The sequence below is a fragment of the Lolium rigidum genome, chromosome 5 (genome assembly GCF_022539505.1).
Source record: "Lolium rigidum isolate FL_2022 chromosome 5, APGP_CSIRO_Lrig_0.1, whole genome shotgun sequence".
In the NCBI taxonomy this organism is placed as follows: domain Eukaryota; kingdom Viridiplantae; phylum Streptophyta; class Magnoliopsida; order Poales; family Poaceae; genus Lolium; species Lolium rigidum.
The window spans coordinates 15,079,303-15,101,264 of NC_061512.1; the positions used below are offsets into that span (position 1 = coordinate 15,079,303).

At 42.7% G+C, this 21,962-nt stretch overlaps 1 protein-coding gene across 1 annotated transcript; it reads right to left on the bottom strand.

The window, feature by feature from the left end:
- Positions 1 to 17,035: 17,035 nt before the first annotated feature.
- LOC124654342 (disease resistance protein RGA2-like) lies at positions 17,036 to 21,464 on the bottom strand. Its single transcript, XM_047193352.1, has 2 exons — positions 17,835 to 21,464; positions 17,036 to 17,765 (listed from the first exon to the last, which is right to left on the bottom strand). Exons 1-2 carry the CDS (start codon positions 21,438 to 21,440, stop codon positions 17,037 to 17,039), a joined length of 4,335 nt encoding a protein of 1,444 aa, XP_047049308.1. The 5' UTR covers positions 21,441 to 21,464; the 3' UTR covers position 17,036.
- Positions 21,465 to 21,962: the final 498 nt, after the last annotated feature.

The following is a 21,962-nucleotide window of genomic DNA, read 5'->3' on the forward strand; positions in this document are numbered from 1 at the left end:
TCCGGCATTGAGGGTTCGTGTAATCCTACGCAATGTGTTCATCATCCAACAAGAGAGTGTAGAGTATGCATTTATCTATTCTGTTATGTGATCAATGTTGAGAGTGTCCACTAGTGAAAGTCTAATCCCTAGGCCTTGTTCCTAAATATCGCTATCGCTGCTTGTTCTCTGTTTTACTCGAGTTACTACTCGCTTGTTTACTTCCTACAATATTACTACCATCAATCGCACGCCGGCAAGCACTTTTCTGGCGCCATACTACTGCTCATATTCATTCATACCACTTGTATTTCACTATCTCTTTGCCGAACTAGTACACCTATTAGGTGTGTTGGGGACACAAGAGACTTCTTGCTTTGTGGTTGCAGGGTTGCATGAGAGGGATATCTTTGACCTCTTCCTCCCTGAGTTCGATAAAATTGGGTAATCCACTTAAGGGAAACTTGCTGCTGTTCTACAAACCTCTGCTCTTGGAGGCCCAACACTGTCTACAAGAATAGAAGTACCCGTAGACATCAGTCCTATTGCAAACTTTTAGTAAACCTCATATTGTTGAGTCAAAGAGCTATGGTTTCAATTAGTACCTAAAGTTATCTTGTCTCCGTCAAACTTGAAGTTCAAATTTGTTTGAAAAGTAAGGAGCTGAAAATTTAGTTTTCGAAATAATCAAGGTATGAGATATATGTGATATCTAAGACCTTATTGCAAGATGATAGAATATAATTTGGTGAGACTACATAAACTCATAAGTTTTATGGGAATGTATGAAGGTTGAAGACGCCAGAGCGTCACAATCCTCCAACTATTGGGGCACTAATAATATTCGCGTATCCATGAAGTTATCATCCTTAGTATGCACCGTTGCTAAGACTCGTCGTTTCGAAGCATCACGTGATGATCGGGTGTGATAGATTCTACGTGTGCATACAACGGGTGCAAGCCAGATTTGCACATGCGAATACTAAGGTTAAACTTTATGAGCCTAGCATGTACAGACATGGTCTCAAAAAGTTGTCATGAATTGATGGATAAAATTATGAGTGAAATTGTTCATCGTATTACAAAGTTACTAATAAGTGAAATCTAGAACACTTGTCATATGATGATCAACTTCAAAGTAAGAACCTCAAGGTTATTAGTATTAGACCAACAAACCTAGAAGTTATTGATGTTGAAGTGTTTTTCTGAATAATGAGGAAAGCTAAAAGAGAAACTGCAAAAGATATTTTGGCAAAAAGAAAAGAAAAGACTAGAAAGTCTAGCTCAGGTGTATATAAATGATATACATGTTATGGTTGTATTCCTAGTTAAGTCACATAATGAAATTCTTGGGTATTAGTACCATATTGGTTGGTATGAAGTGTCATACAAAACAACGCAATACAAGAATACAATGGCCTAAGTGACTGACAAGGAATATGATAGGAATGCACGTCTGGAACAAATATAAAGAGTTATTATGTTCATCGTTGGCATTCTATCTAGCCCTTAGAATTTATAATAAAGAACTTAATAATTGTTATTTTGCTCTGGTCAAATGAAAACAATGAGTTGTTTAAATTATGATATTACTCCATGTACGATGGATAAGTTATTATAAATCTTTATGGTGAAACACACATACATAACACTGACGCTAAAATGCCATAAGGCAAATGATTTGAATTCCACTTATTTGTGGAACCGCCATTTAGGTCATGTTAGAAAGGAACGCATGAAGGAACTCCATGCAAATGGATTTTTGGAGTCACTTGATTTTTGAATCATTTGACGCTTGCAAATCTTTTCTAAAGAGAATGATTAAAATACCGTTCATAGGCCAAAAGTTGAACGGGCAACTAACTTAGTGGAAAAATACATGATGATGTATGTGGTTCATCGGGCATAGTTGTGTGCGGGAGATTCTTCTACTTCATGAAAACTTTCAACAATGAATTGAGTATATATATGTGGATATATTCAATAAGGAAGAAGTTTGAAACATTTGAACGGATTCAAATAAATTTCAGCATGAAGTGGAAATCATCGTAATAGAAAAGTCAAATGTCTATGATTGGATCATGGTAGAAATATTTGAATTACGAGTTTTAGCGAACATCTAAGAGAGTTATGAAATTGTTCTACAACTCACATTTCTTGGAGTATCATAATGATGATATAGTATCCGAGATATGTATCCAAACCTTGTTGGATTAATGATGAGATAAAATATTATGACGCCATTATATTTTTGTGGATTATGCTTTAGTGACTACCGCTTTTACACCGAATAGAGCATCATCATGATCCGTTGAAATGACACCATACGAGTTGTGGTATGGGTATAAACCCTAATAGTCTTTCTTTAAATTTTGGTCTAAGAGTTTACAACCAAAATCGGATGAATGTCTTTGTTGGTTATCCCAGAGATTTAATTGGGAATTCTTCCCACGAGACAAAGACAAAAGTGTTTGTCAATGTTTCTTATTTCCGAGAAATTGTTTCTAGTGAAGTATTTGAGTGGGAGGATAATATAATTTGATAAGGTTTATGAACTCCGAGCATAATGATCGAGTAGCGCAAAGCATCGGAATTTGTTTCGGAAGCGGCCACGACGATCATGGCTCCCATGACTACAAAGTGTTTTAGCCATGGAGATCGAAGTACATATTAAACCTTGTAGGTATGGTTTACTTTGTGATCAAATAAATGATTTGTGAACAAAGGATTGATTTTGAATAATGATAAACCAACTACAAACAAAGAAGTTATGATGGGCCCTGACTCCGTTAAAATGGCCATGCGCCATGAAATCCATAATAGATGAATACTTTTTGAAAGTAAATGGATCTATAGACTTGGATGAAATATCCTTAAAGAAGCTCAACTTGTCGAAAAATTGTTTACGACAAAGTTCAAAGAGTTGACTACGATAAGATTAGATCTTCCGTAGCAATGCTTATAGTCTATGTGGTTTATTCTAGTAATCACTACATATTTCTTTTATGAGATATGCTAGTAGGATGGAAAAATACATTACTTATCAGAAGTATGTATTAAAGGTGTATACAAAATACGACCAAGAGTTTTGCCTGTCCGTAGAATACTAGATAGGTATACAAACTTCAATTCGATGAAGTGAGTATCGCGGAGTTGGAATCTTCACCAGATGAAATAGTCAAAGAGTTTTTGATTTCATCAAGAGACGATGAAGAGGCTTGTATTTGCAAGAAATTAAATGGGAGCGCTGAGACATATTTATAATACTTTATGTAGGTGACATATAGTTGGTTATAAATGATGTAATTATATACTTGATTAAAAGGTTTCATTGAGAAATTAATTTCAATGAAAGGATATGGACTGAAACATATTTAGTGTCAAGATCTATGAAGATAGATTGAAACACATAATAATTTTAAGTCAAAGTACATAGAATGGATATTGAAGTAGTTCAATATATAAATATTAAGAAAATGTTCTTGTCATGTTAAGTTTTAACAAGACTTGAATGTATCTGACACTCAATGAGTAAAAACACATGAGTGATTATAGATCACGAATAATATGTACACAATCAGATGTCATGTGCTATAAAGTGTTATGAGCATATACCAGAATGATTCATATCATGATCATTGGATGACAGTAAGAATATCCTTGAGTACTTTAGAAGAACTAAGGATATATATATATAGTTTTGTATGAGGAAATGACAAACAAATCGCTGTAAGGTGTTACACCGATATTGGTTTTGTCACATATAAAATATAATTTCAATCTCAAATTAGACTAAGTGTTGTTTAAAAGGTAGCACAATGAGCTAGAAGTTGTCTATGCTAGATTTAGAAGAGTTCTAAATATTGTGACGGATTCTACAAAAGAAGGCGAGTATGTCATTGTTTTGACAATGACAAAGGATGTTAAGTCAAGAGGTTCTTTGAGAACTTGGTGTAGTTCCGACAGAGTCGAACTTTGAAGCTATATTGTGTGTGACAATATTAGTGACATATTTCGGACCGCGGAATTAAGGTTCCACCGAGAAGACCAAACATATTTAATACCGACTCATTTGGAAATGAGTGATGCGTTGAGACGCAAATGAATTACAAAATACATACGTTTCCGAGCGTGTCGATCCGTTGACTAAAACCTCTCCCGTGAGCAATACATGATAAAGCACCGGAAGGCCAAGGTGTTATATCTTTACAAATGTAAACTAGATTATTGACTCTAGTGCAAGTGGGAGATCGTTGGAGATATGCCCAAGAGGCAATAATAAATGGTTATTATATATCATTATGTTTATGATAAATATTTATATACCATGCTATAATTGTATTAACCGAAACATTGATACATGTGTGATATGTAAACAACAAAGAAGTCCCTAATAAGCCTCTTAACTAGCTTGTTGATTAATAGATGATTAGTTTCATAATCATGAACATTGGATGTTATTAATAACAATGTTATATCATTATATGAATGATGTAATGGACACACCCAATTAAGCGTAGTATAAGATCACGTCATTAAGTTATTTGCTATAAGCTTTCGATACATAGTTACCTAGTCCTTATGACCATGAGATCATGTAAATCACTTATACCGGAAAGGTACTTTGATTACATCAAACGCCACTGCGTAAATGGGTGGTTATAAAGGTGGGATTAAGTATCCGGAAAGTATGAGTTGAGGCATATGGATCAACAGTGGGATTTGTCCATCCCGATGACGAATAGATATACTCTGGGCCCTCTCGGTGGAATGTCGTCTAATGTCTTGCAAGCATATGAATAAGTTCATAAGAGACCACATACCACGGTACGAGTAAAGAGTACTTTTCAAGAGACGAGGTTGAACAAGGTATAGAGTGATACCGAAGATCAAACCTCGGACAAGTAAAATATCGCGTGACAAAGGGAATTGGTATCGTATGTGAATGGTTCATTCGATCACTAAAGTCATCGTTGAATATGTGGGAGCCATTATGGATCTCCAGATCCCGCTATTGGTTATTTTTCACATAGTTCACGAACCGTAGGGTGACACACTTAAAGTTGGATGTTGAAATGGTAGAACTTGAATATGGAATGGAGTTCGAATATTTGTTCGGAGTCCCGGATGAGATCCCGGACATCACGAGGAGTTCCGGAATGGTCCGGAGAATAAGATTCATATATAGGAAGTCATATTCCAAGTTTGGAAACGATCCGGTGCATTTATGGCAGGTTCTAGAAGGTTCTAGAAAAGTCCGGAAGAAACGCACTATGGAAGGTGGAGTCCCGGAAGGACTCCACAAGCTTGGCCAGCCAAACCCTAAAGGAGGAGTCCCAGGTGGGCTCCACCTAAGAGGTGGCCGGCCACCCCACCTCAAGGAAAGGTGGGAGTCCCACCTTGAGTGGGACTCCCTCCTTGAGTAGGTTTCCCACATATGGGAGGTTTTAGTGTTGGGGTCTTATTCGAAGACTTGGACTACAACTCTTGGGGCTTCCACCTATATAATGAGGGGCATAGGAGAGGGGCTGACCACTTCAAGCCTCAGCCTTGGCCGCACCCCTTAGAGGGCCGGCGCCCAACCCCCCTCTCTCCCCAAACCCTAGCGGTCTCTCTCCACCACATCCCGCACGCTTAAGCGAAGCTCCGCCGGATTTCTCCACCACCACCGACACCACGCCGTCGTGCTGTCGGATTCAAGAGGAGCTACTACTTCCGTTGCCCGCTGGAACGGGGAGGTGGACATCGTCTTCATCAACAACCGAACGTGTGACCGAGTATGGAGGTGTCGCCCGTTCGTGGCGCCGAAGCGATCGTGATCAAGATCTTCTACGCGCTTTTGCAAGCGGCAAGTGAACGTCTACCGCAGCAACAAGAGCCTCATCTTGTAGGCTTTGGAATCTCTTCAAGGGTGAGACTCGATATCCCCTCGTTGCTACCGTCTTCTAGATTGCATCTTGGCTTGGATTGCGTGTTCGCGGTAGGAAATTTTTTGTTTTCTATGCAACCTTATCCTACAATTTTTTCTTTACAAGCCTGGATCTCATCCGCCTGGCTCAAGGTGACGCAGCGCTGCAGGGAGATGTTCTTGTGCAGTTCATAGTGCAGCGCCTGTTGTTCCTATAAACAGTTCCAAGCATAGATAAGTTTCCGGATGCATATACATTTAAGTGTAGACTCTTTCGAAGCATCATTGCCGGAAAAATTTCGACATGACGCTTGGGGGCTACCACGACACTTTAAAAAAAATCAGTTTAGTTTACTCAAAGTATCAACGTGCTAACTCTTGCTAGTTTCCGCCTAGATACTTGGGGGCCACTGGGAATATTGGTTTACTTTACGCTTAACGAGCAGCCGGTCGAAGAAGTCGCTGATCTCTTTTTTGTGAAGTTGAATCACGGAAGAATCAACATCAGCTTTACCCCATGCATTGGTCACCATGGAGTTCAGCAGGTCCTGCTCAAGCTCCCATTTTTCCAACTCCGTCAACTTGTGGAAGAACTTATGTTAATAATCCTTCGAAGTGGAGTAAAGGTTTGATGGATCACCGAAGTTGGTCGGAAAGCCGACGGCATCCTTAGCCGAAGCTTCAGCCTTGTCGTTGGAGGTCACTTCCGCCTCCTCCGGGTTCTTGTCTTGAGGCTCCTCCGGAGCAGCACGCTTCGTGGCGGAGCAGCTTCCGCCCCCTTCTCGCTGCTCACGGGAATAATTTCCGATAGAGCTTGGGCAGCTGGGTCGGGGGAGGGCTGGACCTCAGGCGGAGTCGAGTGGGGAGCAGGGTTGGTGGTGCTTGGTGGTGTTGGGGTGATGGAGGCACGACCGGAGACGTCCTCAAATATTTTGTGATAGGCTTCTGGGTGTTAACCCGTGAAGCCGAGACTTTTTGGCTCCTGTAACAAGCAAAGGAAAGATATAAGTAACAAAGTTACGCATTTAGTGAGATGAGTTTCCGAATACTTACGTGGCATCGGGGATCAGCGGGCGTGACCCTTTCCCTGTTGTAGACAGCAGCTTGAGGCGATTGCCATCCGCTTTCTTGGAGTCGAGGCGTGGGGGTGGCTTGGTCTTGGACTTTTAGGCGGAGGCCTCGCCGCTGGCTCCGGCTTCGGAGCCGAAACCTTGGCGCGGGGACGCTTGGCGGCTCGGGGAGCAGCTTTCTTCGGAGCTTGCTCCACCTCCTCGTCATCGACCTCCGGATCCTCCTCCGCCCCTTCGGCGCTAGCAGGTACTCGAATCACGTTCCTAAAATTATCCTCCGCCAAAGTATTGAGCTGAAGAGGAAAATATGGAAAAGTTAGAACATTTCAAGAGTGAGAAGCTAAAATGGCTAAAGTACAAACACGTACCGGAGGACACTTGTTGTTGATGGCGATATCTTTGCAAACACGTACCGGAGGACACTTGTTGTTCACAAGCGTCCGGATCCTCTTGTTCATAGAATCCGTCGGCAGGTTGTCGCGGGTCACTCGGAGCTGGTCTTCAACCCCGAAGTATTCACAGATCAGCCACTTATTTTACTTGAGCGGCTGGATCCGACGAGTGAACCATCTATGCGTTAGGTCCATTCCGGTTAAATCGTCGTGGACTAACCAAGATATCCTCCGCGTGGCCTTATCCAATTTCGGGAATTGGGCGAGGGCGGGGATAAAGCTCTAGCTGGCTAACTCCTCCGGGGGCTTGTTGATGAACTTGGGGAGCCCCTCGTGGACGTCCGGAACCGTGATATTCTTTATGTAGAACCATCCGGCATTCCAATACCGGATAGACTCGTGCGACGAGTGGGGCGGATACATCCTATGAGGGCGGACCATGAATGTCATGCTTCCGCAGTTCACCATCATCTTTTCTTTGGTCTCCTTGACGCGGAAGAAAAATTTCCAAATACGAATGTCGGGGCGGATTCCGAGATGCCCTTCGCAAAGCGTCACGAAGGTGGAGAGAAGAAGATAGGAGTTGGGGCATATGTTGTGAGGCTGGAGGCCGTATGTGTTGAGGACGGAGAGGAAGAACTCGGAGCAGGGAAGTGACAGGCCACGCTCCACCCAAGCGTTGGTGAAGACGCGTTCGTTGGATTCCGGCTTGGGGGTGATGGAATCCTTCATAAAGCTCCAATCCGGAGCAATTAAGCCCTCTTTCTCGAAAGCTCTGAGCTCCGAGTCTGTGACTTCACACGGCCACCACTGACCCTTTTCGCCTTCACGGTTTCGGGCCTTGGAACCATTGTTCTGCTCTACTTCTAGTACCTTGGCAGCCATCCGCACTTGTCCTTCTAGCTCTTCCTGGATTTCTTCGACTGTTGGGATCCGACCTAAGATGTTGTTGGAAGAGGCAGAGAACGGTTGAGCTAGCCTGGTATCGGAAATGTGGGGCGGGAGGAAAGCTAAAGGTTCGGGGAAACTTGGTTCCGGTGGGCTTGGTTCCGGGCTATTCGGAGAACTACCGGTGCACTTAGGTGATTCAATGGACATGTTTCCGGCTGCATGCATATGGTGAAACGTTTGAGTAGTCGGAACTAAGCTAGCTAGCTAGGTCATCTTCTACGGGTCCGGTGGACTTACCAGCAATGGCGTGGCAGTTCCCTGTGGCGCCGGCGAGGTAGAGGTCCCCGGACTTGGCGCGCAGAACTCCGGCTGACCACGAATCGGCGGCGGACGAAGTTTCCCGATCAACCGTGCGTAGCTTGGGTCGAGAGCGGCCCTGGAGCAGCGGCGGATGAAGTTCTCTGGGGAGAAGTTCGCTAGAGACAAGATCTGTCGGGCGGCGCTGGCGCGAGGTAGGGGATGAAGTGGTGAATGCGGTGAAAAAATGAAACTGACCGCATGCGAGGGGTATTTATAGGCCCCGCGCGGAGATTCGTGAGCCGGATCCAACGGTGGGAACGGAACGGTCGCACCATTGGATGACCGCCACGTATCTTAGGTCAAAACGGTGAAATCGACGCAATGGTGACCTAACTACACGCCACCGAAATTTCTGGCTGAAGATCCGCATCTCCGAAAATTTAGCGCGGGAAAAGAGGAAGTTGCGTGCGACGTGGGTGAAAAATCTGCTAAGTTGCTATTACAGAAGAACAAATGATTTCTGGTTGATTTGAGTCGGAAACAAAGAAGTTTTGGAAGCTCTTCAAGATTCTCTTCATATCCGACAAAGTTTGACGGAGGAATGATGAATCCCAGAGAACTTCGGGGGCTACTGTTGTGGGTATACTTTATGGCTATATCAACGACGTGGTCTAGATCCGGCAAGCCCAGGTGGCCCACAAATGGTGATGGTGGCAGATGGCCCATCGGGCAGCCAAGTTGTTGTTGATAGAAGACGGATGAAGTCCAGCCTAGGAACTGGAGCCGGATCTCAACCAACCTATGCGGAAGTCGGATCCGTGAAGGCCCATGAAGTATCCGGATCCACTACGGCAAGTAAGGAAAGGTGGATCCTTGACGTGCACGGCAATGTAATATTCCGTAGTTAGGCATCTTGTATTCCGGCTAGGACTCTCCGTGTAAACCCTAGATCCGAGCGCCTTTATAAGCCGGATCCTGGGAGCTCTAGAGGTACAACCACAACTCATTGTAACAACACGAAAGCGCCCAGATAATTCCAGACAAGCAGCAATAGGCCCTGTCCTCGAGTAGGTGATCCAAAGTTGGGTAAATCGCATACCACCGTTCCGAGGACTCTCCGCCCTATGGCTCCTACTTCTTCTCCCCCTCGTGAGGATCCCTCCTCCGAGGCACCGTCAAATAGGCAACGACACTTGCCTCTCTTTCAATTAAACTATGGGACCATTATTTTGCTTCCCAAGAAGGATAATGCTGTTCAGATTCAACAATATAGACCTATATGTTTGTTGAACGCAAGTTTTAAAATTTTCACAAAAGTTGGTACTAATCGTGTAACAAAGGTTGCACATTTAGTTATTAGACCAACTCAAACAGCTTTTATGCCAGGGAGACATATTTTAGAAGGGGTACTGATTTTGCGTGAAACGATCCATGAACTTCATAGGAAGAAATGGACGGCGTGTTACTTAAGATTGATTTTGAAAAGGCATACGATAAGGTTAAATGGCCATTTTTACAACAAGTGTTGCGCATGAAAGGATTTGATCCTAAATGGTGTACATGGGTGAACGAGTTTGTCAGTCGGGGTAGCGTTGGCATTAAGGTAAATGATGACATAGGTCATTACTTTGAAACACACAAAGGTTTAAGGCAAGGTGATCCGCTATCACCAATGTTATTTAACCTCATAGCAGATATGTTGGCAATCTTAATCGCCAGAGCGAAAGAAGATGGCCAAGTGGATGGGTTGATTCCACATTTAGTTGACGAGGGAATATCAATTTTAGAATACGTCGATGATACAATCATTTTTATGGAGCATAATATGGAGAAAGCTCTTAATATGAAGCTCATTTTGTGCATTTTCGAGCAGCTCTCTGGACTTAAGATAAATTTTCACAAAACTGAAGTTTTTTTGTTTTAGTAAGGCGAAAGATACACAAGAGGATTACATAAATCTTTTTGGTTGCGAAGTTGGCTCTTTCCCTGTTAGGTATTTGGGAATTCCCATTCATTTTAGAAAGCTAAAAAATGGTGAATGGAAGCCGGTGGAAGACCGGTTCGAGAGGAAACTCTCAAGTTGGATCGGTAAATTACCCTCGTATGGGGATCGCCTGGTTCTTATCAATTCAGTGCTAACAAGCCTCCCTGTGTTCATGCTATTTTTCTTTGAAATACCAATAGGGGTACGAAAAAGATTGGATTTTTATAGATCAAGATTTTTCTGGCAAAGTGATGGCCACAAGAAGAAGTATAGACTTACTCGGTGGAATATCATTTGCAGACCCAAAGATCAAGGGGGTTTGGGGGTAGAGGTTTTGGAGATAAAAAAACAAGTGTTTATTGAGCAAGTGGCTCTTTAAACTCTTAACTGAGCAAGGAGTATGGCAAGAGCTCCTACAGAATAAATATTTACACTCCAAATATTTGTCGCAAGTAAAGGCAAAATCCTCAGACTCACCTTTTTGGAAAGGCCTTATGAAAGTTAAGGACGGTTTTTTTTAACGAGGTTCTTTCACTGTTGGGAATGGTGAGAGTATTAGGTTCTGGGAAGATACTTGGTTAGGTGGTACACCTTTGGCACATCAATATCTATCTTTATATAATATTGTCCAAAGAAAACAAGTTTTTTTGCCAATGTCATGGCTCAGGTGTCTTTAAACATTGGTTTTAGATAGTGGTACTAGAGCTGATAGATGGATTCATTTGGTGCAGCGTCTAATGAATGTATACCTAACCACACAACTAGATACGTTTACTTGGAAGCTTACAACATCTGTATCTTTTACGGTCAAATCTTTATATCTAGATTATATGAATGACCATAGTAGATTTCTTCGGAAATACCAATGGAAAATTAAGGTTCCGCTGAAAATTAGGATTTTTATGTGGTTCCTTCATCGTCGAGTCCTACCCACGAAAGATAATTTGGCCAAAAGAAATTGGCATGGTAGTAAGAAATGTTGTTTTTGTAATCAAGATGAATCAATACAACATTTATTCATTAGTTGCCCGCTAGCAAAAGTTGTGTGGCGAATTGTGTACATGGCCTTCAATATAATTCCCCCAAAGAATATTACAAATTTATTTGGCAATTGGCTAGCGGGAGTTGTAAAGAAAGATAAAGTACAAATCCAAGTTGGTGTTTGTGCTTTACTTTGGGCTATCTGGAACGTGAGGAATGACTATATTTTTAACAAAGCAAAAACTACTTTTTTTATGCATGTTATACCGCTGGCTACCCATTGGATCCGTATGTGGTCTTACCTACAACCAATGGAGAGGCGTCAGGATTTGGCTACTGGGTGCAACCGGCTGGATATGGTTGCTCAAAGCCAGTGCAGCTGGCGTTTTGATTATAGATTAACATGATGATGCAGAGTCGTCTCATGTTTTCTCTCTTTTTTAGATGGTTGATACATGTATCGACCATGTGTGACCCATGATGTATTTTTTTTTTTGTAAAACTTCAACTTTTAAATAAAGCAATAAAAGGCCGTATGCATCAAAGAGGCTGGGGCTTATGCCTCCTTTTCGAAAAAAATCCGCACTTCCTGGAACGTTAAGATTGTGTGTGATTTGGATGTTGTTGATCCGTTCAAAGCACCATGCTGAAAACTTGGTTGGTCCACTGATGAGTTGCGCTCGTCTATCCCATCTTGTGTTCTTGTCCAACATTGGCCCGTTATGGTGTGTTTGTAGTTTCTTAAGTTTGCATTATCCTGAAAACTTATGGCATTAAATGAACTATGTAAAACTTATGGCCATGGCTGGAGAAGGGGATTTTGGGCAGCGGAATTGGGGATTTCATAGGTCAGGAGAGATGTGAGCGTCTGATACCATGTAGACAGTTAGACAGAAGTGGAGAATGCACCATAGTGCTAACCATTGTATTGCTCTGCTTATATAGTACATCGAGGGCCGATCGTGCAGATCGTGCACGAGTGGGGTTAGTGTACATGCGTGTGGTACAGAGATGTGACCAAGTCAGTACTAGAGATGGAGACTGGGTCAGCTAGAAGCAGTTATGCGTTGACAGGTAGATATACTGAAGATTTTTGCTTACCAGTTTATCCCATTTTCTGTTTTTGTCCAACTTTGATTAGTTATTATGCTATTTACATTTTCTCAAATTTGTGTCATCACAGAACCATATGAACATTGAAGAGGATATCTATACTGTTTGTTTCTTATACTACGTGTTTATATCTTGACTTCTGGAGCTCACAAGAATCTCTGCAATCTCACTGCAAAATGAGGACTAATCAACACTAGGATTAGTCACAGAAAATAATTTCTGGAGTTTCCCTTCTTGATTCTCACTGGAACAACACTGGGACTGTTAGTTTTACATAGTTCAAGTTTGTTTGCCAAGTTTATTTTTCTAATGGGAAGGAGCAGATGGAATGAGATAAAGTTTGTGTCGCAAATGCTTGTTGTTAACGGAGGTTTGGCACTACTTCGGAAGAATGGTTGTTTTATCCTGTAACCTTGTGATACTTAGACCAGCTACCAGAACTGTTTGTTTCATATGGAGCGGAGACCGGAGAGCATTGCATAATCTCACGGAAAGTTTGAGGTCCAATCAGCAGAGGTAGCTACAGTCCACTGGAGGTTCAGTAAAATGACTGCAGAGATTACCTTCAGTGCCATTCTTCAGTAAACGATATTGGTGGCCACTAATGGTCTGGCAACTGATGCTTCTGGTCACGCTCTAATCCTCCAGCATAATCCTATTGTTTGCTCCGTGCATTCCAACAGGATATGGGTACTTTTTTCTTATATTTGTCTAGCTTATGGATGATTTATAATTTGCTTAACAGCAGCCGTTACATAGATTCTGGCATATATTCCTAGCTGTTGAGGAATCATGTTGATCTCACAGAAGAAAATGGAAGTCATCAGATTAACAGTTGCACAGATATCAGACTGGCGTTTGTACTTCCACGCTCATCACTAGACACGCGTGTGCAGTTGGAAGAAAATGACACGGTTCAGTCGTCGGTACCATCAGCCGGTGCTTGACGCTCCTGAAACACCCGTTTGTTAGCACCTGCATTAGCGACGAACGCTTGATCGATTGACCGTCACACAGGGCCGGTGCATGGTACACGAGTTGGGGTTGCAGAGGAGACGACGCAAAGGAGGAGGTACTCCAGCCAGACTAGCTCTTGTTGATGCCGATGCTAGCTCTTGTTGATGCCGATGCTAGCTCTTGTTGATGGAGCCGGGCAGTCCTAGTTACAAGTGTCCGGCCACTGAAGCACCCGGTCCTGACACAATGGTGTTGGCAAGAACCACCCAACAGCCGCCCATGCATATCTGAAGGACATAAAAAAATGTCTGACTTAACAAAAGGCTCCAACAGTCAAACTTACCAAAGAAAACTTTCACGCGTAATTTTTGCTCCTAAACAGGAAATAAATATTTGAGATCACTCATTATACTCTTAACAGTGGCATCTCCTGGGCGGGTGGAATTTCAACTTTAACTCGGTGAGAGCCATAGCTTTTTTTTGCGGTGAGAGCCATAGCTTGATTACGCGTGAAGGTTTTCTTTATCAGTAGCACATCATTGTGTTCAACTGAATTAAACACAACTCATTAACACATATGACGCTCCGTTTTCGATTACGGTTCATCAAAATAACAGTATCAGTCCACTAAGAAATGGAAACGTGAAGAAAACTGCAAAAATGAAAAGGCCAGTACGTAAGTGTTGCGCTGGCCGCTGAGTTCTTTGGATGGTTTCAATTGGCAATATGGAAACTGAGACGAGGCAGCTCTTGTGAGTGGGGATTTTCATTTTTGATTTATATACGTACATGTCCATACAAAAGTATAAGTGTATGTACATGTGTACAATTGCCGTATATTTCCTGTAATGAGAGAAAATGGCATAGGCTGTGATATGAAAGAGTTGTAGTGGCATTTTTTCAACTTGTGTTTTTGTAATGGCGTTTCTCCAAGTGGTGAAAATTGTAGTGGTATGGATTCAATTAATCTAAAAGAAAAAGGCCTTTAACAGCAAGAAAAATCGATGAATTAAACTGAGTACTAGTATCCCTCCTGGACAAGACAAGAGATCGAAACCTACTACTCCTCATCACCACAAACACACACAGGGGCTCGATTGCTCCAGCAGATCGAGCATGTAGAGGATATCAATGATTCCGAATCTTACCAGGGGGTCATCGTAGCCGAGGACAAGGCATCACCCAACAGTTTCTTGCAGCGTGTCGTCGTGAAAAGGGAGGCCCTGGCCATCATAATGCCTAGTTTAAACCAAAACAACAAGTTAGGCATAAGTAAATGCTTTATTCGCCATAAATAGAATATAAATCCTTAATTCTTCACATAGGATTAGAAGGCGATTCAGTTTTGTTCGACTACAACATCAACTAGAAAATTGCCACTGAAAGGCTAAATTTAAGGATGACAATATATCAATCTCTCACAGTTTTACAAATCATTATCTATGGCAGCAGGAGGAAACCTAAAAGCTACAGCAATGAGATAGTTTTGGTTCAGTTCGGACAATAGATCAAACCATTATGCATACAAAACTACCATCATAAGCTGGTGCTTAACTGCCATTTAAATGGGATATAACAAATACTAGAGCTATGTACTGAACTGTACACATAGCATAGCAATCTTCGGCACATAGAGGAGAAAGAAGAGGAGATCAAGGACTGACCTAAAACACGAAGGAGTAGAAGAAGCTCACCGCTGCCACCGGTGTGTCGTGGTCAACTCGCCACCATCGCATGGCAGCAAGGGCAGAGGTGAAGGATGACTGTAACTTATAAGAAAGTGCTACCTTATGACATGCGTATACACCGTAGAAGTCATAAGCTGGGGGTTGGTTAAATTGAACAGAATAGTATGTATCAGAAAAATGATGCTACCTTAGTGCTGAAATCCCTTGTCGTCCATCTACGTGGAGACGAGCAGCAGGACGGCAGCCCGGTCGAGACGAGCCATCAGTGGCAGGACTCGTCAAGTCACTGCAGACAAGTTAAACACAAGGTCGTGTCACTGTAAAAGAAAGTATAATCGGAGCAAAAGATTGTAGCCTACAACAGCTAGCTCTACACACAACCATAACACATATGACGCTCCGTTTTTTATTCCGGTTCATCAAAATAACAGTATCAGTCAACTACGAAATGGAAACGTGAAGAAAACTGCAAAAATGAAAAGGCCGGTACCTAAGTGTTGCACTGGGTTCTTTGGATGGTTTCAATTGGCAATATGGAAACTGAGACGACAGTATCAATTAATTTACAGAATCGATTTGGTCTAAAATAACCTTGATCTTCCGAGGAGATCTTGCACGTACATTCTGCTTACAGAATAGCCAAACTGGAAATAAATTAATTAATCAGAATTTGTCCAGGGAAAATAAAGAAACTGAAATAAGAAATATAACACCCACTTTACACTGAGCAGCATGCGAGCATAAAGGTATGCATACAGCACCCCAGCTGAAGCGCATTAGTGCAATTGGGACAAATTTGCATCTACTATCAAATGGTAGAAACTTGAAAAACTTGGTAAGAAATCTTCCATCAATAGAGAAATCTTTGGGAGAATTCGATTCATGTGGAATACTTCATATATGAAAGCAAAAGGTGGCCTCCAGCAAAACAGACTTGATAACATTTATACCAGCAGAGAACAACGTCAGTGCATGTTCCTGCACCAAGGACACAATAGGATGTGATGGAATCACAAAAAACAATGTGTTCAGCAATGAACAGATACTGATAATTAATAGTCAATAGTTACATAGCAGGTTACAATGGGATCCTGATACTGATAATTAACAGCAATGAACAATGTGTTCAGTTGGGAAGCACACATATATCAATAGCAGGTTACACGAACAACCTTCTAATTTCAATGTAGATTTGAGACCAATACTTGGGACCAATCCTTACGAGATCATTGATAGAACATACTAACGTGAAAGAAACAAAATGAGCAACATTGTATCTGTTAATAGTGGCTCTCGCCCTTGCTCGAACTCCAGTGCTCACGATCTAGAACTACTCAAATATATGAACAGTACAGATCTAGCTAGCAGAGAAAAATACGCGTGGATTAAATTTCTAAATAGTGTATGAAACCATCAGAGTTGGATGGTTATGCAAATACTAACCAAGATTATGTACACGATGGAAGACACAAACTGAGGTCTTCATGGTTGAACAGCAAACTCAAACTGCACTTGGATGCAGATATGATTTGTAGTATGAGTCTAGCCAAATATACAAACCGAAGAAGAGCCCTGCACGGTAGATTAAAAAGTGGCTTATTCAAGTGAAACAACAGTAACTGCGATGAAACTCGAAAAGGCCTACGGGGTTCATGAGCCAACCGACCTACCATTACCATGTTTTTTTCTAAAAAGATCATGCCATTACTGCACAAAAACGTGAATTGGTCGTGTACAGAATATGATTAGATATCATGAGATTGTTACCTTGGATTAGCCTTCGATTATAGGAATGGTTCCTTTTAGCCTGCGGCACTGCCACATTAGCTCCTCGCTGTTGCCAAGCCGGAAATCAATCTTTCGCAGTGAACTTGGGAGGCTGTCCTCGGGCAGCGATTTCAGGGCAGGACAGTACCAAATCCGTAGACTTTGCAGAGAACTTGGGAGGCCTTCCTTGGGCAGCGATTTCAGGGCAGGACAATTCGAAATCTGTAAATCTTGCAGAGAACTTGGGAGGCCTTCCTTGGGTAGAGATTTCAGGGCAGGACAGCCACCGATATCTAAATATTGTAGAGAACATGGAAGGCCATCCTTGGGCAGCGACCGGAAGGCTTGACAGTTTGCAATCTGTAATGTCTTGAGTCTGGAAATTCTGTGTAGCCCCGCTGGGAGGCACTGCAGCTTGCAGAAGAATTTAAACCTGAGCTCCTGGAGGGAGGAGAGGAGCTGAAGGGCATCCTCTTGCTCCTTACTGAAGCGCTCCAACTTATTATTTCGATCTGTACACAAGATTAATTTGGTGAGGTAGGAGGATAAGAGGCTGCAGATGGGCGCAGCAAGGAAACCTGTGTGGTCATCTGTGATTATGTTCTCAATTTTGCAGGAACGGGGAAAATTTTGGGGTTCAGAACTGGCAAAGAATTTGGGGGTTTTCCAGATTTCTAAAACTGCGAGACGGCACTGTGCAATAGCCCACACACCCTCGCCTCTTAAATCCCCACAGTTATATATCTGCAAATTCGTGAGACATGTGAGATCTGAGAGGGGCTCCAGCGTCACAATGCCCTCGATGTCGTCGAGATATAGGATTTGTAGAGAGGTAGGGAAACGAAAACAAGAGAACGAATAAGAGGAGAGGAACTTGGGGCAACCAGTTATAAACAACTTGCGGAGGGAGAGGAGGCCTTGGAGCCCTCCTCCTCCTTGTCCACCATCGTTGAGCGAACTGGAGAGTAGGGTCAACTGTGGGCAATAGCGGATACTCAATTCCTGCAGCTGGGGAGGCAAGAGCACAAGTGCTTCTCCTCCTGCTGCTACTGTTGCTATCTCCTCCTCTCCTCTTGTCTCTTGCTGCTGCGGTCCAGTTCGTCCAAAGCCCATTTTATGAGCTGTTTTCTGCTGCTCCAGCACACCAACCCTTGTTATCTTCTTACAACTGTATATTTCTAACTTGCTCAGATATGGGAGATACGAGAGCAGCTGTGCCAGTTCCTTCTCACTAGCACTACTCTGAAAAATCTCCAGGGTATCAATTCGTAACTGGTATATGGCAGGACTCTCAACATCAGTCTGTGACAAGACATTGCTGGAACAACTTATTTTGAGCCACTTAATAGGCGTTAGCTTTTGGAGGTGATCCAGTGGCAGCGGAGGGCAATTCTGCATTTCTAGCTTTGATAGATCAGCTAGATTAGAGAATGCCAATATATTCCAGAACGTGCTATCATGACCACCCTCCTTCCCAACAACTTCCAAACTCGATTCTGATTTGCAATTCTTTGAGTAAGTCAACTCCTTGAAATCTGATCCTACCCCTGCAATCTTAGCAGAGCATGGACCAAGAGTCCAAGGAACAGGAGGCAATGCCAACAGCTTTGGGCAGTCCATAATCTCGAGCTTCCGTAATCTAGGAAACCAAGTCACGCATGCCTCTTGTGCTGATTGCCAACCTGAATATGGCAGCTCCACCAGTTCAGAGCATTGTTTAACAATGATTACTTCTAGGAGAGAGACCAAACGACAAGTGCTAATTCCAACCCATTTTTTCAACCTTGATATGTTAACCAATTCTATCTTTTTCAAATTTTGAAAGCTCTGGCTATGGATACCACTGGGATGCTCTTCACCAAGTTCACTAACAAACAACAACTCTCCTAGAGGTGGAAAATTGTTCCAAGCTACATCAACCAGACAAAGATATTCCAATACTTTAACTGAGAGGTTCGAACCTAACCATGAAGGGCAGGTAGCACCTCCATGTCCTCCAATGTGTAGCTCTACAAGATTGCTATGTGGCTGAAGGCTTTCAAGAACATGATCTTCTTTTGCAGGATCCTTATTAGTCCGACCAATACCCCATTCTAACATTAGCTTCTGTATGTGGGTTTTGTGTATCAGTCGTGCTTCATTCACTTCTTCCTGTCGTTCAGTATTCTCAATGCTATGAATCCTTAGTGACACACCAAACTCCGCCAAACGACCAATCTGTCTCATTTCAAAACCTATATTTTCCTTTTTTACCATAAAGCTTCTCAAGTCCCGTAATAATTCCAGTTTTCCCGTATCAGAAGTTCTATGTTCAAAGTTCCTCTCATGAACAAGATAATGGTTCAACTTTGTAAGTTTGCTCACATCTCTTGGAAGATCAACATGAACATTGTATTCTTGAACATCAAGAACCCTCAGGTGATAAAACCTTGACATATTGCTGGTTAGAGTTACACTTGCGAAAGGTATTATCCTTAGGTAGCGAAGATGAACAAGTCTTGGAAAGTTGCAAAACACATCCTCCACAATGTATCCATAAAGTGGCTTAGACAACAGAATAACACGAAGGGCTTTTGCTTCTGCAAATAAATCACCAAAAGTCTTGGCAAAGCATCCATGGTGTTTTCCAAATAACATCACAGTTTGTAGGTCTTCAACTTTCAATTTCTCTTCCAATGTACTCAAGTCCCTTTTTAATTCTTCAAAGGCCATTCTATCATTGACATCTCTCTCATCTATAATGATAGACAAGTGACGTACAGATGGGGAAGATTGTACATATCTCACATTAGAACTAGATATGCTAAGACACTCTGACGATGAAACCTTCACTGCCAGCTCATGAAGTAGGTCATGCATAATATAATGAGCACTGCCATCTACTTTTACATTCTTCTTAAAGAATCCACGATTAACCAAGTCATTTAAATAGCACAGTCCAACATCTTCAAGTCTTTTCCTCTGATCAGAAGAGTCTAAAATATCCAGCCCTGTCCATAAGTGAACCAACTCGTTGCTACCAAACTCATAGTCTTCAGGAAACAAAGCACCATAGAAAAAACACTGCTGTAGATGGAAAGGAAGATAATCATAGCTAAGCTTTAGAGCTGGCATAATATCATGGTTGCTGGTTTGTAACTCCCATTCTTTGCTTTCTAGAACTCTTGTCCAATTATCCAATGTAAGCTGATTTCTTAGTAGTCTACCTACGGTTTTTGCTGCAAGAGGAAAACCCTTCAGTTTGGCCACTATTTCTTTCCCAACATCAAGTAATTCAGGATGGTCTTTCCATGGCTGTTGGTGACCAAATACGTATGCTTCAAATAAGTGCATAAAATCTTCAGTTCCTAAGCGGTTCAATTCTATCGAATAGTCAACTATTTTTCCAACTGTAGCTTCCTCTGGGATTCGAGTCGTGACAATAACCATATTACCTCTTGCCTCTCCTTTTCTAAAGGGAGCTAACAGTTTCTTCCACTCATCTTCCTCATATGTCCACACATCATCCAAGACCAGCAAGAATCTCTTATGTTTTAATCTTTCTTCGATAAGCTCTTCCTCAATGGCATTTTCCTTTTCACCATTTACTTTAGGGGTCTGTCTCAGAATCTCTTGTGCCAACCTGTTCGCATCGAAATTGAGAGATACACATATCCAAATCATAACATCAAACGAGCTCTTCACTTCTTGATATATGTGTTGTGTGAAAGTCGTCTTCCCAATACCCCCTGGGCCAACAATTTGAAGCACGGTAAGTCCATCGGCGCAATATTTTCCATGGGTGATGCCATCCACTACGTTCTTTTTCTCAACATTCCTCCCGAATATCTCTGGCTCTATTATTGCTGGGGTTGTTTTGGGTCTGATGCCTTGGGTAGGCTGGACTTTGCGGAGCTCTAGATCAAGGATTTCCTTCACCTTAACACATATGGGATCCAGCTGATGTACAATGTCTGCCATCCGTTTAGACATCTCCACACGATCGAACTTCAGTTTTGGTGTGCGCAAGATGCCAGCTGAGGAGAAGTTGAATTTACTGGCAACGGCTCGGGCAGTGTGCCGCGCATGGAGAGCGAGGCCACACATGCAACCCCCGGCATGCTTATCGGCTGCATGGTAGGTGCTGTCGAGCTCATCCTGGATGCGGAAGTAGTCCAGTTCGTCAAGCACATCTTCCGCCTTGTCCGCCAGCTGCCGCAGCATGTGCAGCAGCTCCTTGAGCGCAGGGTTGGCGATGACCCTGTCATGCGCGGTGTATAGTATCCCTTGCGCACGCAGCAGCTCCGTCTTGAGGGCGCTGATGTTGGGGCCAAGACTGTCACTGGCTGCCCAATTCTTGAGCAGGTCATCAGTAACGGGAGCCAGCGCCTTGCCCAATGCCCACACTGCCGCGCTGATAGCCGTGGCCATCCTCGTCCTGCTGATGAATGTGTTGAGAAGCTGCACGCAGCAATAGGAATGTGTACTTGCAGTTAGTCGAGGTACAAAAGAGCTATAATAGTTCCCGCAAAGGAAAAAAGAAAGAAAATAGTATCTACACTATTTTGTCGTTGCAGAAGAATGCTAGAGACCAAAGAGGTTCACGTACACAGGTGGTGTTAGAGACTTGGATCTTGCAGAAGAATGCTGGAGAGGTGGGATTTGGCAGATCCAGCAGATCAGGCCCCCCTTCTACGAATTGCAAAATTACCAATTGGCATTTGGAGGATTCTGGAGGCAGATCAATCAATGAACAAAGATCAGTACACTTTACACAAGCTAAAAGGGAAAGACATCTAGTCGATTTGTACATACCTGCTGCACCTGCTCAAAGACGATTGGCGTTGGAAGCTGCCGCGCCGTCACAGATGTGCCGGCAGTGACCTAGACTTGGGCGAGATGAGAAGGCTGGCCAATGGAGAGAAGCCGACTGTGTCTTCTGAAACTCTGAAG